This window comes from Scyliorhinus canicula, chromosome 25, assembly GCF_902713615.1.
Source record: "Scyliorhinus canicula chromosome 25, sScyCan1.1, whole genome shotgun sequence".
Classification (NCBI taxonomy): Eukaryota; Metazoa; Chordata; class Chondrichthyes; order Carcharhiniformes; family Scyliorhinidae; genus Scyliorhinus; species Scyliorhinus canicula.
In genome coordinates, this window is record NC_052170.1 from 22,936,833 (window position 1) to 22,962,540 (window position 25,708).

At 45.6% G+C, this 25,708-nt stretch overlaps 1 protein-coding gene and 1 pseudogene across 1 annotated transcript in view; both read left to right on the forward strand.

The window, feature by feature from the left end:
• Positions 1-15,002: 15,002 nt before the first annotated feature.
• Positions 15,003-15,966, forward strand: LOC119957017 (annotated as a pseudogene).
• A 6,034-nt stretch (positions 15,967-22,000) lies between these two features.
• The window catches only part of LOC119957019 (mucin-5AC-like), an 86,450-nt gene continuing 82,742 nt past the window's right edge, over positions 22,001-25,708 (forward strand). The window contains exon 1 of the mRNA XM_038784601.1: positions 22,001-22,092. Within this exon, the coding sequence (XP_038640529.1) occupies positions 22,001-22,092 (92 nt within the window). The remainder of the gene's footprint in view (positions 22,093-25,708) is intronic.

Genomic DNA, 25,708 nt, shown 5'->3' on the forward strand with positions numbered 1-25,708 from the left:
TGTTGGACTTTAACCTGGTGTTGTAAGACTTCTTACTGTGCTCACCCCAGCTCAACGCCGGCATCTCCACATCATAAAAAGAAAGGAAGTACTTGAAATGTTGGAATCATTGAAAGGTGATAAATCGCCAGGGCTAGAGGGATTGTTTGCGAGGCTACTGAGCAAAGTCAGGGCGCAGATAGAAGATGGTGTGACGATGATTTTCTCATGCTTAGTCTCTTCAGGGGAGGTGCCGGAGGATGGAAAATATAAACGTTGTTCCATTTTTTAAAAAAGCGACCAAAGGTACTGCCAAACTATTATAGGGCAGTTAGTCTTACGGCGGCGGTGGGCAAATTAGTTAAATACACCCTGAGAGATGGGATTAACTGTCACATAGAAAGGCACGGACAAGATAGGGATAGTCAGCCAGGACTTGTGAAAGGAAGGTCTTGCCTCACATATTTGATCAAATTATTTGAGGAAGTGACAAGAAGGTTTGATGAAGGTATTGCAGTGGATGTTGTGCACATGGATTATAACAAGGCGTTTGACAAGGTCCCACATCGACGATTGGTAAAATAAAAATGGCCATGAGATAGAGCGGCATTGTGGCCCACTGCTTAGCACTGCTGCCTACAGCACTGAGGACACGTGTCTGCGTGGGTTTCACCCTCACAACCCAAGGATGTGCAGGTTAGGTCAATTGGCCACACTAAATTGCCTCTTAAAAAAAACTAATTCGGTACAACATGTTGCCATGAGATACAGGGCAATGTGCCAAAATGGATCAAAAGTTGGCTTAGTAGCAGAAAACAAAGTAAAGGTTGATGGATGCTCTCGCAAATGGAATGTTGTTTCAAGTGGAGTTCCATAGGGCTCGGTGACGGGAGCGTTTTGCTTAGTATTCTATATTAATGATTTGGACGTCGGGGGGGGGGGAAGGGGGGGGGGAGAAGGGTGTGATTGTGAAATTTGTAGACGTCACAAAGCTTGGCCAAAGCGGTAGAAAGAGTAGAAGAGATCTGCAATCACCAAAATGATCCAGTGGAGTGGGCGATAAAGTGTCAGATAGAATGCAACATAGACAAGTGTGAGGTCATGCATTTCGGATGGTCACACAGATATAACGAGTACACAATAAACGGGAATATACTAAGAGCTGCAGGTGAAATGAGCGATCTTGGCGTACAAATGTATAGGTCCAGAAAACCAGCAGTTCAAGTATGCAAGGTTGCAAAGAAACGTGTGGAGTACTCTCCTCCATTGGCAGAGGAATATAATATAAATGTAAGAATATAATGTTGGGAGCGTAAGAAACTCTGGGGAGTACACAACTGGATTCTGGTCACCGTACTACCGATAGGATGTAATTGTTCTGGAGAGAGTGCAGAAGAGGTTTGTAAGAATGTTGCCAGAACTTGTAAAGTGTAGCTATGTTTTGTGAGGGGCACGAAGTATCCAGCACGAGTTTGTGGAGTCAAATATAAAGTAAGCTCAGTTCACCGATGTTTCCTTCTATTGCCAGTACCACACTGCCCTGCTTCATTTATGCAGCTGCAATGACTTGTGATTGCCCCCTCACCCCATTGGGGAACCTCATAGTCCCCAAGAGTTACGGGATAAACAATTGCCCCAGGAAATAGGATTCGGGCAGGTTATAGAACATAGAACATAGAACACTACAGCGCAGTACGGGCCCTTCGGCCCTCGATGTTGCGCCGACCTGTGAAACCATCTGAAGCCTATCTGACCTACACTATTCCATTTTCATCCATATGTCTATCCAGTGACCACTTAAATGCCCTTAAAGTTGGCGAGTCTACTACTGTTGCAGGCAGGGCGTTCCACACCCCTACTACTCTCTGAGTAAAGAAACTGCCTCTGACATCTGTCCTATATCTATCACCCCTCAATTTAAAGCTATGTCCCCTCGTGTTGGTCATCACCATCCGAGGAAAAAGACTCTCACTGTCCACCCTATCTAACCCTCTGACTATCTTATATGTCTCTATTAAGTCACCTCTCAGCCTTCTCCTCTCTAACGAAAACAACCTCAATTTCCTGAGCCTTTCCTCGTAAGACCTTCCCTCCATACCAGGCAACATCCTAGTAAATCTCCTCTGAATCCTTTCCAAAGCTTCCACATCCTTCCTATAATGTGGTGACCAGAACTGCACGCAGTACTCCAGGTGCGGCCGCACCAGAGTTATGTACAGCTGCAGCATGACCTTGTGGTTCCGAAACTCAATCCCCCTGCTTATAAAGGCTAGCACACCATATGCCTTCTTAACAGCCCTATTAACCTGGGTGGCAACTTTCAGGGATTTATGTACCTGGATGCCGAGATCTCTCTGTTCATCTACACTACCAAGAATCTTGCCATTAGCCCAGTACTCTGCATTCCTGTTGCTCCTTCCAAAGTGAACCACCTCACACTTTTCCGCATTAAACTCCATCTGCCACCTCTCAGCCCAGCTCTGCAGCTTATCTATGTCCCTCTGTATCCTATAACATCCTTCAGCACTATCCACAACTCCACCGACCTTCGTGTCATCTGCAAATTTACTAACCCATCCTTCTACACCCTCTTCCAGGTCATTTATAAAAATGACAAACAGCAGTGGCCCCAAAACAGATCCTTGCGGTACACCACTAGTAACTGAACTCCAGGATGAACATTTGCCATCAACCACCACCCTCTGTCTTCTTACAGCTAGCCAATTACTGATCCAAACCCCTAAATCACCTTCAATTCCATACTTCCTTACTTTCTGCAATAGCCTACCGTGGGGAACCTTATCAAACGCCTTACTGAAATCTATATACACCACATCAACAGCTTTACCCTGATCCACCTGTTTGGTCACCTTCTCAAAAAACTCAATAAGGTTTGTGAGACATGACCTACCCTTCACAAAACCGTGTTGAGTATCGCTAATCAACTTGTTCTTTTCAAGATGATTATAAACCCTATCTCTTATAACCTTTTCCAACATTTTACCCACAATCGAAGTAAGGCTCACAGGTCTATAATTACCAGGGTTGTCTCTACTCCCCTTCTTGAACAAGGGGACAACATTTGCTATCCTCCAGTCTTCCGGCACTATTCCTGTCGACAAAGATGACATAAAGATCAAGGACAAAGGCTCTGCAATCTCCTCCCTGGCTTCCCAGAGAATCCTAGGATAAATCCCATCTGGCCCAGGGGACTTATCTATTTTGACATTTTCTAAAATTGCTAACACCTCCTCCTTTTGAACCTCAATTCCATCTAGCCTGGTCGACTGAACCTGAGTGTTCTCCTCGACAACATTGTCTTTCTCCAGTGTAAACACTGACGAAAAATACCCATTTGATGCTTCCCCTATCTCCTCTGATTCCACACACAACTTTCCACTACTATCCTTGATTGGCCCTAATCTTACTCTAGTCATTCTTTTGTTCCTGATATACCTATAGAAAGCCTTAGGGTTTTCCTTGATCCTATCCGCCAACGACTTTTCGTGTCCTCTCCTCGCTCTTCTTATCTCTCCCTTTAGGCCCTTCCTGGCTAACTTGTAACTCTCAAGTGCCCTAACTGAGCCTTCATGTCTCATCCTAACATAAGCCTTCTTCTTCCTCTTGACAAGTGCTTCAACTTCCTTAGTAAACCACGGTTCCCTTGCTCGACAACTTCCTCCCTGCCTGACAGGTACATACTTATCAAGGACACGCAGTAGCTGTTCCTTGAAAAAGCTCCACATTTCGATTGTACCCATCCCCTGCAGTTTCCTTCCCCATCCTATACATCCTAAATCTTGCCGAATAGCATCATAATTGCCTTTCCCCCATCTATAATTCTTGCCTTGCGGTATATACCTATCCCTGCCCATTGCTAAAGTAAACATAACCGAGTTGTGATCACTATCACCAAAGTGCTCACCTACATCTAAATCTAACACCTGGCCGGGTTCATTACCCAGTACTAAATCCAATGTGGCCTCGCTCCTTGTTGGCCTGTCTACATACTGTGTAAGATAACCCTCCTGCACACACTGCACAAAAACTGACCCATCTATAGTACTCGAACTATAGTATTTCCAGTCAATATTTGGAAAGTTAAAGTCCCCCATAACAACTACCCTGTTACTCTCGCTACTGTCAAGAATCATCTTTGCAATCCTTTCCTCTACATCTCTGGAACTATTCGGAGGTCTATAGACAACTTCCAACAGGGTGACCTCTCCTCTACTGTTCCTAACCTCGGCCCATACTGCCTCAGTAGACGAGTCCTCAAGCGTCCTTTCTACCGCCGTAATACTTTCCTTGATTAACCATGCCATACCCCCTCCTCTTTTACCATCTTCTCTGTTCTTACAGAAACATCTAAATCCTGTAACCTGCAACAACCATTCCTGTCCCTGCTCTACCCATGTCTCCGAAATCGCTACAACATCGAGATCCCAGGTACCAACCCATGCTGCAAGCTCACCCACCTTATTCCGGATGCTCCTGGCGTTGAAGTAGACACACTTCAAACCAGCGTCCTGCTTGCTGGTGCCCTCTTTCGAACTTTTAACCCTATCCCTGACCTCACTACTCTCAACATCCTGTACACTGGGACTACAATTTAAGTTCCCATCCCCCTGCTGAATTAGTTTAAACCCCCCCCCGAAGAGCACTAGCAAATCTCCCCCTCCCCCCCCCCCCCCCCCCCCAGGATATTGGTACCCCTCTGGCTCAGGTGAAGACCATCCTGTTTGTAGAGGTCCCACCTACCTCAGAATAAGCCCCAATTATCCAGGAAACCAAAACCCTCCCTCCTGCACCATCCCTGTAGCCACGTGTTCAACTCCTCTCTCTCCTTATTTCTCACTTCGCTAGCACGTGGCACGGGTAACAACCCAGAGATAACAACTCTGTTTGTTCTAGCTCTCTGCTTCCACCCTAGCTCCCTGAATTTCTGTCTCAAATCCCCATCTCTCTTCCTACCTCTGTCGTTGGTACCTATGTGGACCACGACTTGGGGCTGCTCCCCCTCCCCCCTTAAGGATCCCAAAAACACGATCAGTGAATTAGAGTTCACCTGTGAGCTTCACGGAGAGATCTTCTCTGTGGGGAATAGGATATCAGTCAAGCCAGGAAGCTGTGTTCACTGTAGGTTTATTGTCGCCACACAAGCGAACTAAGAACAAAGAACAAAAAAAAGTACAGGACAGGAACAGGCCCTTCGGCCCTCCAAGCCTCTGCCGACTATGCTGCCTGACAAACTACAATCTTCTGCACTTCCTGGGTCCGCGTCCCTCTATTCCCATTTAATTCATCTGTTTGTCCAGATGCCCCTTAAATGTCACTATCGTCCCTGCTTCCACCACCTCCTCCGGCAGCGAGTTCCAGGCACCCACTACCCTCTGTGTAAAAAACTTGCCTCGTACATCTCCTCTAAACCTTGCCCCTCGCTCCTTAAACCTATGCCCCCTAGTAATTGACCCCTCTACTCTGGGGAAAAGCCTCTGACTATCCACTCTGTCTATGCCCCTCGTAATTTTGTAGACCTCTATCAGGTTTAAAATTAAACCTCGATCACGGTAATAAACAGACACAAAGAACAAAGAAAATTACAGCACAGGAACAGGCCATTCGGCCTTCCAAGCCTACACCAACCATGCTACCCGTTTCAACTAAAATCTTCTACACTTCCAGGGTTCATATTCCCAACTTATTCCTGTATTTGTCAAGATGCCCCTTAATCGTCATTATCGTCCATGCTTCCACAACCACCTCCATCAGCGAGTTCCAGGCTCCCACTACCCTCTGTGTAAAAAAACTTGCCTCTTACATCTCCTATCAACCTTGCCGCTCACACCTTAAACCTATGCCCGCTAGTAATTGGCTCCTCTACCCTGGGAAAAAGAATCTGACTATCTACTCTGTCCATGCCCCTCATAATTTTATAGACCTCTATCAGGTCGCCCCTCAACCTCCGTCGTTCCAGTGAGAACAAACCGAGTTTATCCAACCGCTCCTCATAGCTAATGCCCCACATACCAGACAACATCCTGGTAAATCTCTTCTGCACCCTCTCTAAAGCCTCCACATCCTTCTGGTAGTGTGGCGACCAGAATTGAACACTATACTCCAAGTGTATTCCAGGTCCCTTGTGATTGAAATGTACTCTGAAATGTTCAACCATTTTATTTATGTCAGCTAACATATATTCCCGTAACAGCCTCCCCGAACAGGTGCCGGAATGTGGTGACTAGGGGCTTTTCACAGTAACTTAATTTGAAGCCTACACGTGACAATAAGCAATTTTCATTTTCATTCATTTCATTTTCACATATGATCATCAATTTTACTTCAACTAAACTTGCTTTTGTTCCGTGAATTTTGTGCTAATTCTCAAGTTTCCTTGTTTTCTCTAATGTTTGTCGTATATATAAATGGAGGAAAATGTGAATGGTCTGGTTACTAGGTTTGCGGGTGAGATGAAGATTGGCGGAGTTGCTGATAGTGCCGAGGATTGCCAGAGGATACAGCAGGATATAGATAGATTGTTGACTTGGGCACAGAAATTGCAGCAGGAGTTCAATCTGTACAAAAGAGAGGTGATGCATTTTGGAGGATCAAATCTCGGTATGAATTATACTATAAATGACAGAACCCTCAGGAATAGTGACATACAGAGGGATCTTGACGTGAAAGTCCTCAGTTCTTTCAAAATGGCAACACAGGTGGCCAAGGTGACTAAGAAGGCATACGGCATGCTTGCATGTATCAGCCGGGCCCTTGAGTACAGGAGTTGGGAATTCATGTTGCAGCTGTATAAAACCTTGGTTAGGCCGCATTTGGAGTGTTGCGTGCTATCCTGGTCACCAGGAGGACATTTAACATTATCAGAAGGACGTGGAACTTTGGAGAGAGTCCAAAGAATGTTCACCAGGATGTTGCCTGGCCTGGCGATGTTGGTGTTGGCGATAAAGAGAGGTTGAATGAACTAGGATTGTTTTCACTGGAAAGACGGAGGTGGGGAGAGAACTGATATAGGTCTACAAAAGTGGTGGATAGTCAGAGGCTTTCTCCAAGGGCAGAAGTGTCAATTAGAAGGTGACACAGGTTCAAGGTGAGAGGGGGAAAGTTTGAGTGGTACATTTTTCAAACAGAGAATGGTGGGTGTCTGGAACACGGTGCCAGATTATCTGGTCGAAGGAGGCACATTAGCAGCATTGAAGAGGCATCAGGATGGGTAAATGAATAGGGAAGAAATAGAGGGATTGTTCTTGTTATGAAAAGTCGCTGCCAAACAGAAACATCTACCGCATTTAGAGATTGGTATTTCCTTGTTTTTTGATACGTGTGCAGTATGCAAATTTGCTCAGCTCAAGGTCTGTGTGCATCACACAATCACACTCCTGACAATGGGCCTACTGTCTGGCTGAAATTTCCCATTCAGCCTGGAGATAGCTCACAGAACCATCCATTAGACCCCGGGGAGGAAGAGGCTATACTCAGCCGGAACATTTCTAATGGGGCATTTCTTTTATTAATCGTAGATTTAATGTAATTTAACAGTGAGCAATAAAGTTACAAGATCCCGAATTACCCCATAAAACTGTTTTAAATCCACAGATACATAACAATCACTTAGAGAGTGAACTAGTGAATAAAACTGAGAGGTGTTGAGTAAATTGACATGAAACAATTTCCACCCCCTCTGTCGCCTGGTTTAGCTCACTGGGCTAAATCGCTGGCTTTTAAAGCAGACCAAGGCAGGCCAGCAGCGCGGTTCGATTCCCGTACCAGCCTCCGTGGACAGGCGCCGGAATGTGGCGACTAGGGGCTTTTCACAGTAACTTCATTGAAGCCTACTCGTGACAATAAGCGATTTTCATTTCATTTTCATTCGCCTTCACATGGTCCTTCTCCAACACTTGCCTTCCCGTACTTGCTATTTTAATTCTGAGGACAGATTGGCCACTAATATCCATGACAATGCCACCGACTCCCACAGCTACCTCAACTACATTGCTTCACACCCCACATCTTGTAAACACCCCAGCCCATTCTCCCTTCGCCTCCATCGCGTCTGTTTCGATATCCAGACTGGAAACGTTAGCTCCCTTCCCTCTCCACAGATACTATCAGGCCTGCTGAGATTGACCAGCATTCCCTGGTAATGTTTCAGACTCCAGCATCCGCAGTAATTTGCTTCTATTTTTATGAAAGGACAATTTATTTTTCAAACATTCATGGACACATCAATTAAATTATCAAGTGTCCCAGAGGTTCTCAAATAACTAAGAAAGCAGAAAGGGTAAAGTGGACTGAGCTAAGCAAATACCGAGAGAATTCACACTTGAAGTGCTCCAGCTTTGGTAATGGATGATTCAGTTCAAAATGGGATGAGCCGGCCAGTGCGTGTGCATCGCGCTGAGATTCAAACTGCCGCCATGACCTGGAAGAAAGGAGCCGGAAGGAGGGAAGTAAAGGGAAAGAATGGAAGGGAATCCCACCGCCTGAATCCCAGGACCTCATGGGAGATCCTGCCTCATCCGCCCAGATTTCTGCAGCTCGAGAACCCGCCTTTTCTCCACATGATAACCCACGGCACAAAATCGCAATCCAGAATCATTTGCGTGCTCAAGACAGACGAAGAATGCGGATAATTCAATGCGCATGTGTATTTTCCGACCAAGTTTGGATACAGAACATACAGTCCCAAAATATCAGTCATTATTGTAGATTGCAAACTTAGCGAGGTTTGATTTCGATGGAGAAGTTGTAAATCAGGAATGCGGATTCTGTTTAATTCAAATAAATCGGGAGATAACAATTAGCACAAAGTTCTTCATGAATCAATCAAAAACTTTCCGAGTTAATTTATTTCCCGCTCAGCAAACAGTACCAGGGCATTACGGGGTTAGACACAGAGTGAAGCTCCCACCACACTGTCTCAATCAAGAACTCTTTAGCACAGTTACAGAATGGAATTAGATCCAGAGAAAACCCTCCCAAAGTGACCCCATCTAATAGGGGGAAACACGGTAGCATAGTAGTTACCATTATGGCTTCACAGCGCCAGGGTCCCAGGTTCGATTCCCGGCTTGGGTCACTGTCTGTGCAGAGTCTGCACTTTCTCCCCGTGTCTGTGCGAGTTTCCTCTCACCATTCCTAAATCACGTGCTATTACGCCATTTGACATTCTGATTTCTCCCTCTGTGTACCTGAACAGGAGCGGGAATGTGGTGACTAGGGGCTTTTCACAGCAACTCCTTTGCAGTGTTAATATAAGCCTACATGTGACCAGGAAAGGATGTCCCGAAACGTGGCACATTGGCGAGACCATGCAGACACTGCGACAATGGATGAACAGACAAGCACCAGGCAGGAATGTTCCCTTCCAGTCGGGGAACACTTCAGCAGTCGAGGGCATTCAGCCTCTGATCTCCGGGTAAGCGTTCTCCAAGGCGGCCTTCAGGATGCGTGACAACGCAGAATCGCTGAGCAGAAACCTATAGCCAGGTTCAGCACACATGAGGGCGGCTTCAACCGGGACCTGGGATTCATGTCGCATTACATTCACCCCCCCACCATCTGGCCTGGGCTTGCAAAATCCTACCAACTGTCCTGGCTTGAGGCAATTCACACCTCTTTAACCTGGGGTTACCCCTATCTCTGGATCTGTAAAGCCTTAATTACCTGCAAATGCTCGCATTCTCAGCATTGTCTGGCATCTTTGAATTTGTCTATATATATGTTTCTGGAACATACCTCTTCATTCATCTGAGGAAGGAGCAGTGCTCCGAAAGCTAGTGTTTGAAACAAACCTGTTGGACTTTAACCTGGTGTTGTAAGACTTCTTACGGTGACAAAAAAGATTATTATTAATACGCTCAGGATAGGTACAGGATCGGAGGAAAAACTGGAACCAGAGGGCAGAGCCTCAGACTGAAGGGACAATCCTTTAAAACAGAGATGAGGAGGAATTTCTTCAGCCAGAGGGTGGTGAATCTGTGGAACTCTTTGCCGCAGAAGGCTGCGGAGGCCAAATCACTGAATGTCTTTAAGGCAGAGAAAATAGGTTATTGATTAATAAGGGGATCAGGGGTTATGAGTAGAAGGCAGGAGAATGGGGATGAGAAAAACAGCAGCCATGATTGAATGGTGGAGCAGACTCATTGGGCCGAGTGGCCTTATTCTTCTTCTATGTCTAATGGCCAAAATCCATTAAAAATCGTGGGTCACGTAAACTCCATGGTATACTTTGGAGTTTTCTAAATTGTGGAATAAATGCTATCTATTAGGTTGGCTTTGTGAACTTAAGACAGTGAGAGGTGAGCATATTTTGGTTCATCTTTTCAGGTGTGGTGTTCTCGTTTAAGTAGCAAGTGCGTTGTGGACAATGGCTCTTTCAGAATCTCAGAAGGTTTTTGAGGGTGGAGATGGTTGCACGCAGTACCTGACAGACAGAGACTAAAAACAGACTGTTAAATTTGGCAAATACATTGCATTTAACATTACCTGACAAGGTACGAGAAGAGGTAATTATGACGGTGGCTAAACTTTTAAAATTGCCTGAGATAGTCAGACTCATGGGAAATGGCAAAAATTCAGCTACAAATTAAACAACGGGAACATGAGGAAGAATTGAAGCAGCTTGAATACGAAAGAGATATAGAGGAAAGAGAAAAAGAGAGAGAAGAAAGGTAAACAGAAAGAATAGCCCAAACAGAACAAAAAGAAAAAGAAAAGAGATACAGATCAGGGAAAAAGAAAGAGAGAGTGAGGACAGGGAGTGAGAGAGAGAGTTTAAACTTCGGAAAATGGCCATGAACCATGACAGTCAGTGAAAATTGGCGGATGTAAAGGGAAGCATGCAGTTTGAGGATAGGGATGAGGATAAAGAGAAAGAGGGTCAAAGTCGAAGGCTTGGTGGCAATCTATTTCAATATATCCAAGCATTGCCAATGTTTGATGAAAAGGAGGTGGAAGCCTTTTTCATTTCATTTGAGAAGGTAGCTAAACAAATGAAATGGCCACAGGAGATGTGGGTATTACTGATTCAAGCAAACTTTGTCGATAGAGCTAGTGAAGTGTTTGTATCATTATCAGAGGAGGTATCTGAGTCGTATGAGGAACTGAAAAAATCTATCTTCGGTGCATATGAACAAGTGCCTGAAGCCGACAGACAAAGGTTTAGAAATGTAAGGAAATAATTTGGTCAAACAGAGATGGAGTTTGGATGGATCAAAAAGAGTAATATTGATAGGTGGATAAGGGCTTCAAAAATAAACCAAACATGAAGTTCTCGGGGAAATTATACTTTTGGAGGTGTTTAAAAATTCAATTCCTTATGTAGTGAGAACTCATGTGGAAGTGCAGAGGGTTAAAATTGCGAGGTTAGGAGCAGCATGGTGGCGCAGTGGGTTAGCCCTGCTGCCTCACGCGCTGAGGTCCCAGGTTCGATCCCGGCTCTGGGTCACTGTCCGTGTGGAGTTTGCACATTCTCCCCGTGTCTGCGTGGGTTTCGCCCCCACAACCCAAAGATGTGCAGGGGAGGTGGATTGGCCACAATAAATTGTCCCTCGATTGGAAAACATGAATTGTGTACTCTAAACTTATAAAACAAAACTTCAAGGTTAGCAGCAGAAATGGCAGATGATTATGACTTAGTTCAGAAATCAAAGTTTGGTTTCCGACATCAGTTACAGCTTGTGAGGGATAGAAACTGGGGGAGAGAGAAATACTCAAGTGGTAAAGGTAGAAGAGACATGAAGAGATTCAAATGTTATCACTGTAGTAAACTAGGCCACATCAAGTCACAGTGTTGGTGGTTGAAGAAAAGCACTGGGGATGCTGATGTGGCAAAATAGGATAAGCCAGTGGGGTTTGTTAAAGTGGTAAAGGAAAGTCCAAGGGAAGTGAAGGAGGTGTAAAAGTTTGTACAGCCTGTTCAAGAGGCGATTGATCAGACGGTGCCAGATCTCTTTGAAGGATTTACTTTTGTGAGTAAAGTTTTCTCATGTGTACCAGGAGGAACATAGAACAATACAGCACAGAACAGGCCCTTCGGCCCACGATGTTGTACTGAACTTTTGTCCTCGATTAATCATAGATTATCATAGAATTTTGGACACTAAGGGCAATTTATCATGGCCAATCCACCCAACCTGCACATCTTTGGACTGTGGGAGGAAACCGGAGCACCCGGAGGAAACCCACGCAGACACGGGGAGAACGTGCAGACTCTGCACAGACAGTGACCCGAGCCGGAATCGAACCTGGGACCCTGGAGCTGTGAAGCAATTGTGCTATCCACAATGCCCTTAAGCACAAATTAATCTAGACTCCATTATCCTACCATAAGGAGAAGGTAAAGAAGTCAGAAGTTTAAGAGATACGGGAGCTAGTCAATCTTTGATGGTAAGAGATGAGGAGTTATGTAGTTTGGGAGGAATATTGCCAGAAATGGTGGTAATAAGTGGAATTCAGGGTGAGAGGAGTAGTGTTCCATTATATGAGGTAAGGTTGGAAAGTCCAGTGAAGAATGGTGAAGTGGCAGTAGGAATAATAGAGAAACTATGTTGTCCAGGAAAACAGTTTATTTTGGGTAACGATATAGCTGGATCACAGGTCGGAGTGATGCCTACTGTGGTTGATAAGCCAGTGGAAAATCAGGCAACTGAAGAGTCGATTATCTTGGGAGTTTTCCGGATTGTGTAGTAACAAGGTCGCAAAGTCACAGGTTGAGACAAGAGGAGAGATCCGAGAGTGAAGATAAATTTGAAGTGCAATTGTCAGAAATGATTTTTGATCAGATGGTTAGAAAAGAACACGAACAGGTGGAGGATGAGGTGGATATTTTAGATCAGGAAAACTGGCGGTTATAAAAAAAAGATATAGAAATAAAACAGATGTATCTGAAAGAATGTAACAGTGATGACTTGATGAGAAAATGGAGACCTTTACATATGCAGACGGATGAAAAGTGGTCAGACGTTCATCAAGTTGTATTGCCGTAGGGTACAGAAAGGAGGTGTTGCGAGTAGCAGACGAGGTACCAGTAGGTTAAAGCAAATTACTGCAGATGATGGAATATGAAACGAAAGGGAAAATGCTGGAAAATCTCAACAGGTCTGGCAGCATCTGTAGAGAGAGAAAAGAGCTAACGTTTTGAGTCCGATGACTCTTTGTAAAAGCTCATTTTACCAGTAGCAGTGGGAAGTCATTTGGGAATAAGGAAAATGAAGCTAAAATACAGAAACATTATTATTAACCTGGACTACATACAGATGTCGTAAAATTTTGTTGATCATGTCACACATGTCAAGTGATGGGGAAATCTCAAGCAAAGATAAAACCAGTGCCCTTAATAACTATTCCAGCACTTGAGGAAACTTTTACAAGGGTCCTAATTAAGAACAAAGAACAAAGAAAAGTACAGCACAGGAACAGGCCCTTTGGTCCTCCAAGCCCGTGCCGACCATGCTACCTGACTAAACTACAATCTTCTACACTTCCTGGGTCCATATCCCTTTGTTCCCATACTATTCATGTATTTGTCAAGATGCCCCTTAAATGTCACTATCGTCCCTGCTTCCACCACGTCTAATTGATTGTGTAGGACCGCTTCCAAAAATGAAAAGTGAGAATCAGTATCTTTTGACTATAATGGATGTATCTACTTGGTTTCCAGAGGCCATTTCAATATGCGATATTACAGCTGAAAAGATTGTGGAGGAGTTACTTAAATTCTTTACGACATATGGGCTACCCACAGAAATACAATCGGATCAAGGATCAAATTTTTCCTCAAAATTAAGAAGTTATGGATAGCTTAGGAATAAAACAATTTAAATCAACTGCGTACCACTCAGAATCACAGGGAGCGTTAGAAAAGGTGGCATCAGATATTAAAGACAATGTTGAGGGCTTATTGTCACGTTTATCCAGAGGATTGGAATAAAGGAATTCCATTTGTACTGTTTGCAATTAAGGATGCACGTAATGAGTTAACCAAATTCAGTCCTTTTGAACTAGTTTTTGGTCACGAGGTAAGAGGACCACTTAAATTGATTACGGAAAAACTGGTGAGTGAGAAATCAGAACTAACATTATTGGATTACGTGTCAAATTTTAGGGAACGATTAAATAGAGCAGGGGAATTGGCTAGACAACATTTTAAAGTTGCACAACATGTGATGAAACTGGGAACGGACAAGAAATGTTCGTAGTTTTGCAAGTGGAGAAAAAGTTTTAGTATTGTTACCAGTGGTAGGTGAACCTTTAGAGGCAATGTTTTGTGGACCTTATCAGATTGAAAGGAAATTAAGTGAGGGGAATTCTGTGGTAAGAACGCCAGATAGAAAGAAAACTCACCGAGTGTGCCATGTGAATATGCTTAAAAGATACTTTGGAAGAGGAGAGAAACGGGAGGAGGTTTTAATGATTTTAACTCAAAGTGATGGACCAAATCCAGATGACTGAATTTGATATACCTCAAATTAAACTGAAAAACGAGGATGTTCTTAAAAAATTGGATAAATTGTAGAGTTACCTTCCAGAGGAAAAACGAACTGACCTGAAAGAGTTATTGATATCACATGGGCAAGTTTGTGGGGATACGTTGGGAAGTGCTAAAATGGCTATACATGACAAAGATGTGGGAAATGACGTTCCTATTAAACAACATCCATATAACTTAACCCTTTAAATGTGTCACATGTTAACAACAAAATTAAAAATATGCTTTCAAATGGCATCATTGAACGGGTTGCAGCCAATGGAGCTCACCCATAGTGAAAATGAAAATGGCTTATTGTCACAAGTAGGCTTCAATGAAGTTACTGTGAAAAGCCCCTCGTCGCCACATTCCGGCGCCTGTCCGGGGAGGCTGGTACGGGAATGGAACCGTGCTGCTGGCCTTCTTGGTCTGCTTTAAAAGCCAGCGGTTTAGCTGAGTGAGCTAAACCAGCCCCTGATGGTACCAAACCAGACGGTACCCAACGGTTGCATGTGAGTACTACAGAAAGGTTAATGCAATGACAAGAACGGACTCCGAGTCTATCCCACGCTTGGAGGATTGCATTGGGAAGGTGGGACAATATTCTTTTATCTCCAAACTGGATTTACTTAAAGGAGTAGCAGTTATTGTTCTCCGTGGAGTGAGTCAGATGCACTTCTTCAGACACTACCTCCAGTTTAAGCAGCTGAGGAATAGGTTCCGATTTAGATGTAGCATGCCCCCTCCTCCTGATGATTTTCTGCGTCATATTTTTGGAACTGAGACATTGCCCACACAAGGCATAAGTCTAAAAATCAATGGCACCTCTGTAGTGAACGGCCATTGCCTTATGACACAGAATGATAGCTGTGATCAATTAAAGCTTGACAATCATCCCATCATTATTAAATATGGCAGAAAGAAGCAAGACTTGACCAGTTACTTCCTGAATATAGATGACTTGATTAAGAATGATTATCCAATCGCAGGCTCTCTTGGTTTTATAGGATTTGTCCAAAGTGGATGTGACCAGCTAAAGTGACTGACAGCTGTCCATTGTTGTGCGTCGACTGTGAAATGTGCCTGACCATAAAAGGGACTGAATTGGCTCGTGTCTCTATTGTCAATGCCGAGGGACACTGTATGATGCATGAGCTGATAAAACCATCCTAACTGATCCTCGACTGCCGCACCAGGTTCTCTGGGATTACTCAGATGATGCTGATGCCAGTGAAAACAAAGCTGCGTGATGTTCAAGCCAAGCTAAAGAAGAGCTTACCCAAAGATGCTGTGCTTGTGGGCCATTCTTTACACAATGACTGGAAAGCTTGAAAGATGATTCATCCAAATATTATTGACACATCACTGTGTTTTTTCAAAGGCTTGCGTAAAAAGTTGATGTTTGAGGCTTGGTAAAAGGCATTCTTGGAAGGGAAATTCAATCAGTAAAGGTGGTTGGCCATGACACATCTGAAGACGCAAAAGGAGCTTTGGATTTATAGAACAGAGAACATTACAGCGCAGTACAGGGTCTTCGGCCCTCGATGTTGCGCTGACCTGTGAAACCCATCTAAAGTTCCTCTACACTATTCCGTTATCACCCAGAAGCCGATCCAATGACCATTTGAATACGGTTAGTGTTGGCGAGTCCACTACTGTTGCAGGCAGGGCATTTCACGCCCTTACTACTCTCTGAGTAAAGAACCTACCTCTGACATCCGTCCTATATTTATCTCCCCTCAATTTAAAGCTATATCCCCTCGTGCTAGACATCACCATCCGAGGAAAAAGGCTCTCACTGTCCACCCTATCTAATCCTCTGATCATCTTGTATGCCTCAATTAAGTCACCTCTTAACCTTCTTCTCTCTAACGAAAACAGCCTCAAGTCCCTCAGCCTTCCTTCATAAGATCTTCCCTCCATACCAGGCAACATCCATTAAGTCTCCTCTGCACCCTTTCCAATGCTTCCACATCCTTCCTATAATGTGGCGACCAGAACTGCACACAATACTCCAAATGCGGCCACACCAGAGTTACGTACAACTGTAACATGACCTCATGGCTCCGAAACTCAATTCCTCTACCAATAAAAGCTAACACACCGTACGCCTTCTTAACAACCCTCTCAACCTGGGTGGTAACTTTCAGGGATCTATGTACATGGACACCGAGATCTCTCTGCTCATCCACACTACCAAGAATCTTACCATTAGCCCAGTACTCTGTATTCCTGTTATTCCTTCCAAAATGAATCACTTCTCGCTTTTCTGCATTAAACTCCATTTGCCACCTGTCAGCCCAGCTCTGCAGCTTATCTATGTCCCTCTGTAACTTGTAACATCCTTCTGCACTGTCCACAACTCCACCGACTTTAGTGTCATCTGCAAATTTACTCACCCATCCTTCTCCGCCCTCGTCCAGGTCATTTATAAAAATGACAAAAAGCAGTGGCCCCAAAACAGATCCTTGTGGTACATCACTAGTAACTGGACTCCAGGCTGAACATTTCCTATCAACCACCACCATTTGTCTTCTCCCAGCTAGCCAATTTCTGATCCAAACTGCTAAATCACTCTGAATCCCATGCCTCCGTATTTTCTGCAATAGCCTACCATGGGGAACCTTATCAAATGCTTTACTGAAATCTATATACATCACATCAACTGCTTTACCCTCATCCACCTGTTTGGTCACCTTCTCAAATAGCTCAATAAGGTTTGCGAGGCACGACCTACCCTTCACAAAACCGTGTTGACTATCCCTAATCAAATTATTCCTTTCTAGATGATTATACATCCTATCTCTTGTAAACCTTTCCAAGACTTTGCCCACAACAGAAGTAAGGCTCACTGGTCTATAGTTACCGAGGTTGTCACTACTCCCCTTCTTGAACAACGGGACAACATTTGCTATCCTCCAGTCTTCTGGCACTATTCCTGTAGACAAAGATGACTTTAAGATCAAAACTCCTCCCTAGTTTCCCAGGGAATCCTAGGATAAATCCCATCCGGCCCAGGGAACTTATCTATTTTAACACTTTCCAGAATCGCTAACACCTCCTTATATACCTCAAGCCCTTCTAGTCTAGTAGCCTGTATCTCAGTATTCTCCTCGACAACATTGTCTTTTTCCTGTGTGAATACTGACGAAAAATACTCATTTAGCACCTCTCCTATCTCCTCGGACTCCACGCACAACTTCCCACGACGGCCCTTGACTGGCCCTACTCTTACCCGAATCATTCTTTTATTCCTGAAATATCTATAGAAAGCTTTCGGGTTATCCTTGATCCTACATGCCAAAGACTTCTCAGGTCCCCTCCTGGCTCTTCTTAGCTCTCTCTTTAGAGCCTTCCTAGCTAACTTGTAACTCTCGAGCGCCCTAACTGAACCATCACGTCTCATCATTACATAAGCCTCCTTCTTCCTCTTGACAAGTGTTTCAACTGCTTTAGTAAACCACGGTTCCCTCGCTCGACCTCTTCCTCCCTGCCTGACAGGTACATACTTATCAAGGGCACGCAGTTGCTGTTCCTTGAACATGCTCCACATTTCCATTGTGCCCATCCCCTGCAGTTTCCCTCTCCAGCCAATGCATCCTAAGTCTTGCCTCATCGCATCATAATTGCCTTTCCCCCAGATATGACTCTTGCCTTGCGTCAAAGAGGTATAGTTGGTAGAATCAGTGTATCATCCGGTGGGAAGTATTGATGGTGGGTGGGTGGGGGGGGGGGGAAGTAATGATTGAACGCTGCACTGTCAGAGGTTCTGCGCTGTGATAGCGCCTCACTGTTGGCAGTGCGTATGGGGGGGTGGGGGGGAGGGAGGGGGAGGTGCGGGTGATGGTGGGTGGGGGGTTTGCGGGGAGGAGGTGGTGAGGAGGGAGGGGGAGGTGGGGGTGATGGTGGGGGTGGTGGTGGGGAGGGGGAGGTGGGGGTGATAGTGGGTGGGGGGGTTAGTAATGATTGAATGCTGCACTATCAGAGGTTCTGCGCTGTGATAGCGCCTCACTGTTGGAAGGTTTGTTCTGATGGGGGGGGATGAACTTTCGGAAGTTATGTGCTGAGATACTGTCCTTAAATTAGTCAGGTTTCAAAGAGGGGGGGCTGCGTTGTTGTGTGCTTTTGCGCTGTAATATTGCTGCACTGTTAGAGGGTTTGTACTGAAAGTGATCTGCATGGTCGGAGGTTATGTGTTTTGATAGCCCCGTACTTTTGCAAGGTTTGTACTGTTGGAGGGTTGCCTTGTCAGAGGTTATGCCTGTGAAAGCGCCGCGCTTTCACAAGAGCTATGCTGATGGAAGGCGAAACATAAAACCATAAAACATAGGAGCAGAATTAGGCCACTCGGCCCATCGATTCTGCTCTGCCATTCAATCACGGCTGATATGTTTCTCATCCCCATTCTCCTGCCTTCTCCCCAGAACCCCTGATCCCCTTTCAGTCGGAACAGTTGGACGTTATGTTCTGGGACAGCGTCAGACTGTTGGTAGGTCTATATTGAGAGGGGGGGGGGGGGGGGGGGGGCTGCACTTTCTTGTGCTGTGGCTTTTGATAGTGTCGTACTGTTGGAACATTTATACAGATGGAGCACTGCCCGTTCGCAGGTTCTGCACTGTGAAAGTGTCGTACGGTTGGATTATTGCACTTATAGAGGGCTGCACACTCCGGGATTGTGTGCTGTGATAGTGCCATACTGTTAGGAGATTTGTACTGATGGAGAGCTGCCCTCCCCCAGTTTATGCACTACATAGCGCCGTAGTGTTGGAAGGTTTGAAATGATGGATGTCTGCCTTCTCACAATTTATGGACAGGATAGTGCCGGAGTGTTGCAATGTTTGTATGATGGAGGGCTGTAGTGTCACGCAGTCAGTAAAGAGTGAGCAACATTCTGTTTAACCTCAATTACTATTCGAGTATCCTTCCTGAATGCCGGAAAGTCAGCATCAAAGCAGAGGCACACAGGATTTGGTTGGCACTGTAAGCGTGCTGTACTGTCTGAAGCTCAGATGTGAGGCAGTTTGACACCATCAGAGATTCAGCACCGAAAAAGTGTGACACTAACAAGCTCAATACCGAGGGAGTGACGCTGCATCAGAAAGTCAATACTGAGGGAGTGACGCTGCATCAGAAAGTCAGTACTGAGGGAGTGACGCTGCATCAGAAAGTCAATACTGAGGGAGTGACACTGCATCAAAAAGTCAGTACTGAGGGAGTGACGCTGCATCAGAAAGTCAATACTGAGGGAGTGACTCTGCATCAGAAAGTCAGTACTGAGGGAGTGACGCTGCATCAGAAAGTCAATACTGAGGGAGTGACGCTGCATCAGAAAGTCAATACTGAGGGAGTGACGCTGCATCAGAAAGTCAATACTGAGGGAGTGACGCTGCATCAGAAAGTCAATACTGAGGGAGTGACGCTGCATCAGAAAGTCAATACTGAGGGAGTGACGCTGCATCAGAAAGTCAATACTGAGGGAGTGACGCTGCATCAGAAAGTCAATACTGAGGGAGTGACGCTGCATCAGAAAGTCAATACTAAGGGAGTGACGCTGCATCAGAAAGTCAATACTGAGGGAGTGACGCTGCATCAGAAAGTCAATACTGAGGGAGTGACGCTGCATCAGAAAGTCAATACTGAGGGAGTGACGCTGCATCAGAAAGTCAATACTGAGGGAGTGACGCTGCATCAGAAAGTCAATACTGAGGGAGTGACGCTGCATCAGAAAGTCAGTACTGAGGGAGTGACGCTGCATCAGAAAGTCAATACTGAGGGAGTGACGCTGCATCAGAAAGTCAATACTGAGTGAGTGACGCTGCATCAGAAAGTCAATACTGAGGGAGTGACGCTGCATCAGAAAGTCAATACTGAGGGAGTGACGCTGCATCAGAAAGTCAATACTGAGGGAGTGACGCTGCATCAGAAAGTCAATACTGAGGGAGTGACGCTGCATCAGAAAGTCAATACTGAGGGAGTGACGCTGCATCAGAAAGTCAATACTGAGGGAGTGACGCTGCATCAGAAAGTCAATACTGAGGGAGTGACGCTGCATCAGAAAGTCAATACTGAGGGAGTGACGCTGCATCAGAAAGTCAATACTGAGGGAGTGACGCTGCATCAGAAAGTCAATACTGAGGGAGTGACGGTCTACCAAAAGACAACGGGCGCGATTCTCTGCTCCCCACGCGGCGTGGGAGAATTGCGGGAGGGCCCCCCGACAAAATTCACGCCCCCCCGGCCCCCCCCCCCCCCCCCCCCCCCCCCCCCCCCCCCGCACCTCGCTCGGAAGAATCGCCGCTCGCCGCTTTTTCATGGCGGCCGGCGATTCTCCGACCCGGGTGGTGCCGTTCGCGACCGTTTCACGATGGCGGCAAACACACCTGGTCGCTGCCGTCGTGAAACGGGAGTGAGAAGCCCGTTTGGGGCTTGTAGGTGGCCTCGAAAGGAAAGAGCACCACGACTGTGCTCGGGAGGGGACAGGCCCGCGATCGGTACCCACCGATCGTCGGGCCGGCGTCCAAATCGGACGCACTATTTCCCCTCCGCCGCCCCGCAAGATCAAGCCGCCACATCTTGCGGGGCGGCTGAGGGGAAAGACGGCGACCGCGCATGCGTGGGTTCGTGCCAACAGGGTCATGGTGTCAACCGCACATGCGCGGGTTGGAAGCGGCCAACCTGCGCATGCGCGGCTCACGTCATTAGGCGCGCCGGCCGCGTCATTCTCGGCGTGACGCCCCCGCAGCCGAGATTTATGAAGCGGCACTCCTAGACCCGCCGGGAGGGGAGAATAGGGGGCGAGGAGCGGCCTCCAAGGCCGTCGTGAAACTCGGCCGAGTTCACGACGGCCCTCCCGATTTTTCCCGGGAGCGGAGAATTCCGCCCCAGTTCATAAAGATAAAGATCTATACTGAGGGAATGCTCAACAGCTAGATAGTCGCCACACTACCATTTATTGTAACATTGGGCATTGACCATTTATGAATATCACTGAGTGGACCTCTCTCAAGGGACATAAGCTGAGAATTTGAATTGGTTGATTGCTGATTACTCTCGGGTCCGATTAAATCACACACACGCCACAGGGAAGCTTCTGGGTGTAAATTATATTTATCAAGTCAGACATGGAAGAGATTATTCTGACTCAGGTTATGAAATATTCTGGATGCAAGGCGGGTAAATAGATCATAATATACCTTTGCTGCAGGCTTACTGGCTGTTTCCATAGGAATGAGGGAGTGAATTAACTTCTCCTGGTCTTTTATTCTGAGAAAAAGCTTTCTGCCACGTTGCTCTTTAAGCATTTGTGGTCCTGGGGAGATCGTAATGGAAATCAGAGGATTGGGCAGCCTTTAAACACAAACAGAGGACAACTAAAATAAGGAGGCAAGCGATGAAATATTAGTGAAAGCTATGTAGTATTATAAAATAAATTGCAATAGCTTTATATTCCGTCACATCACAGGTGAGAGAAATGCAAGAATAGACATTGAACCCGTGGAAAATTAAGCTGGAGAAGCAATAGTCGGGAACAAAGAAATGACAGAAAAACTGATTTGGTACTTTGGACTAGTCTTCAAAGTGAAAGATACCAGTGACACGTCAGAACTTCAAGAGAGTCAGGAGCAGAGGTGAGTGTTGTGGCCATGACTAAGGAGATGGTGCTCGGGAAACTAAAAGGTCTGAAAGTGTATTGAATGGACAACACTAGAGCGTTCTGAAGGAGATAGCTGAGGATATTCTGGAGGCATTCTTGCTGAATTTTCAGGAATCATTGGAGGCAGGGGGAGGACTGGGAAATAGCCAATGTAACAACATTGTTGAAAAAGGGATGGAGGCAGAAGACGGGAAATTATAAGCTGGTTAGCCTGACTTTTGTTTGTTGGTAATATTTTACATACATTATTAACGATGAAATTGCAGAGTACAGGGAAGTGCCTGGTAAAATACCATTAAGTCAGCACAGATTCGTCAAGGTGAGGTCATGCTTGTCAAATCTGGTTTAATTATCTGGGGAGATGACGAGGAAGTTAGATAAGGAGAACGAGAGGATCCAATCTATTTGGATTTACAAAGGTGCTGGAATGGTGGCTTCTAAGTAAGATAAGAGCCCATGTTGATAGGGGCAATGTTGATGTGCCTAGAGGATAGGCTGACTAGATGAAGGTAGAGATTGGGAATAAGGGGACTTATTCAAGGTGGCAGCCAGTGGCCAGCGCTGTTGGCAAGGGTCACCATTGGGCTACCGCAGTTCACGATATACATTAGCCAACTGGCAGCAATAATTTAGGGCACTGCTCTTAAGTGAGCAACGTTAGGATTCATGTTTTCGGGGCTAGTGTACAAGAGCAGCGATGGACTGCTGAGGCTGGATAATACTCTGGTCAGAACCCATTTGGACTGTTGAGAGCAGCTTTGGCACCGTACCTAAGAAAGGCTGTGCTTGCTTTGGAGAGGACCCCGAGGAGGTTAACAAAAATTATGCTCAGAACGGGGCCTCACGGTAGCATGGTGGTTAGCATCAATGCTTCACAGCTCCAGGGTCCCAGGTTCGATTCCCGGCTGGGTCACTGTCTGTGTGGAGTCTGCACGTCCTCCCCGTCTGTGCGTGGGTTTCCTCCGGGTGCTCCGGTTTATTCCCACAGTCCAAAGATGTGCGGGTTAGGTGGATTGGCCATGCTAAATTGCCCGTAGTGTAAGGTTAATGGGGGGATTGTTGGGTTACGGGTATACGGGTTACGTGGGTTTAAGTAGGGTGATCATTGCTCGGCACAACATCGAGGGCCGAAGGGCCTGTTCTGTGCTGTACTGTTCTATTCTATTCTATTCTATAACGAGGGCTCTGCTGTATGAGAAGCGGTTGAGGGCTTTGCGTCTGTACTTGATGGCGTTAGGAAGGATTATGGGGTATCTTATTGAAACTTAGAGAACAGCGAGGAGCATATAAAGAGTTGACATAGAGATGATCTTTCTACTAGTAGCAGATAACTCGAATGTACAACCTTAGCCTGGAGAGGTTGATCCTTTAAAAAAAGAGATGAGATTAAATTTATTCAGCCAAAAGGTGGTGAATCTGTGGTATTCTCTGCCGCATAAGGCTGTGGGGGCCAAATCACAGAGTATCTTTAAGGCAGATATTTCAGGAATAAGGGGATCAGTTGTTACTGGCACAAGGCAGGAGAATGAGAAACAGATCAGCTATGGATGTTGGAGCAGCTTCGATGGGCAGAATGGTCGAATCCTGCTCGTATATCTCATGGTCCCATGGTCTTCGTCGCAACTGTTGTGAATAACATAACAACCTCATAACTAGGATTAGTGCTGTTATTGTATTGTGTTTGACACATGGCGTGCATCATGCAAATGTACTCTTCCTAGAACCTGTCTGCATCCCGCATTCACAGAATTGGCAATGGTTCCACAGGGAAGGACCAGGATGCGCAGAGGGTGGGGAGGGGGTCGTAGGAGCATGATGTTCGCTTACAGACCCGCCCATTTAAATGCTTCGGAACAAGAATTGTCAAATCTCACCTTCCAGGATTCAAAAGTGACGTTAGTTTTTGTGAATTTAGACTTGATTTAATATAACACTGAGCATGCCAACAACTGAAAGCCGAATTTCAAATTCAAATTTTATTATTCACTTAGTGGTATCGAGATCAGACAGAAACTCAGGCAGAAACTCCTGAATAACACGGAAGTTTATTGAACATAACGTAACTGAAGTAACATTGTACTTTTCAAATAATCAAAAGTTAACAATTAAATTGCTCCTTGAAATTAAATTGGACAAATAATTAATAAGCGGAGGCAAAAGGAAACGTGCATTTCCATTGCCAAAACCTGATCACAGAATTCACACAGGATGTGTGGCAGCATTGACATTAATGACAGGGGTAGCTCTGATACCGGTCACTCCAAATTGCATCCACTCGTCCATCATCGTGCATTACGTTATGTGTCCCAATGTCTTAATGATGAGGCAGAGCTTGGGCAGGGTAGGGACAAAAACAGGCCTCTTGATCCAGTACCTCATGAGATGTTCTGTCACATGAACTCGGGGCAGCAGGGTAGCATGGGGCAGCAGGGTAGCATGGTGGTTAGCATAAATGCTTCACAGCTCCAGGGTCCCAGATTCGATTCCCGGCTGGGTCACTGTCTGTGTGGAGTCTGCACGTCCTCCCCCTGTGTGCGTGGGTTTCCTCCGGGTGCTCCGGTTTCCTCCCACAGTCCAAAGATGTGCGGGTTAGGTGGATTGGCCGTGATAAATTGCCCGTAGTGTCCTAATAAAAGTAAGGTTAAGGGGGGGTTGTTGGGTTACGGTTATAGGGTGGATACGTGGGTTTGAGTAGGGTAATCATGGCTTGGCACAACATTGAGGGCCGAAGGGCCTGTTCTATGTTCTATGTTCTATGTCTATGTCTAACTTAAATTTCTGCGGCTTAAGAATCGTCCTGTTCATCTACATCAAGAATCAGGATGTGGAGATGCCGGCATTGGACTGGGGTGAGCACAGTAAGAGGTCTTACAACACCAGGTTAAAGTCCAACAGGTTTGTTTCAAACACTAGCTTTCGGAGCGCAGCTCCTTCCTCAGGTGAATGATTCATTCACCTGAGGAAGGAGCTGTGCTCCGAAAGCTCGTGTTTGAAACAAACCTGTTGGACTTTAACCTGGTGTTGTAAGACTTCTTACTGTGATCAAGAATCAGGGCAGGAAGTGACGACCCTGAGTAGACATCATCCTGGAATCGAAGGCCAGCCGAAGATGAAGTCAATTTCTTATCCAGCTTTTGCTCTGACCATGTGTGGATACATGACAATCAGTCCCCTAATATCAACCCTTAATACATGTTGTACAATTGCTGAGGAGCGGGATTGATGAAGATTATTGAGGGCCAGCCGTATTGCAACAGGGAATGAAGGAGGTATCTGTAACTGCAAATCACATTACGTGATTTCAATTTGGATCACTGAGGCTTGAGGATTCGAATTTATAGACCGATGGATTCAAAGGGTTTATGTTATGGACTGACGCTGACAATTTGTTAATGCTGGAAAGATTTCTGTTAAAGAATATTCTCCTTCTGGATTCCTGTTCATATGATGTAACCCGACAAGGCTCCTTGAAGAACCCTTTCCAAACCTGTGAACTCCACCTCCAAGGAGCAACGGGGCTGTGGACAGAGGGAATCACCATCGACTGCATGGTCCCATTCAAACCACAGACCATCGTGACTTCAAGATGG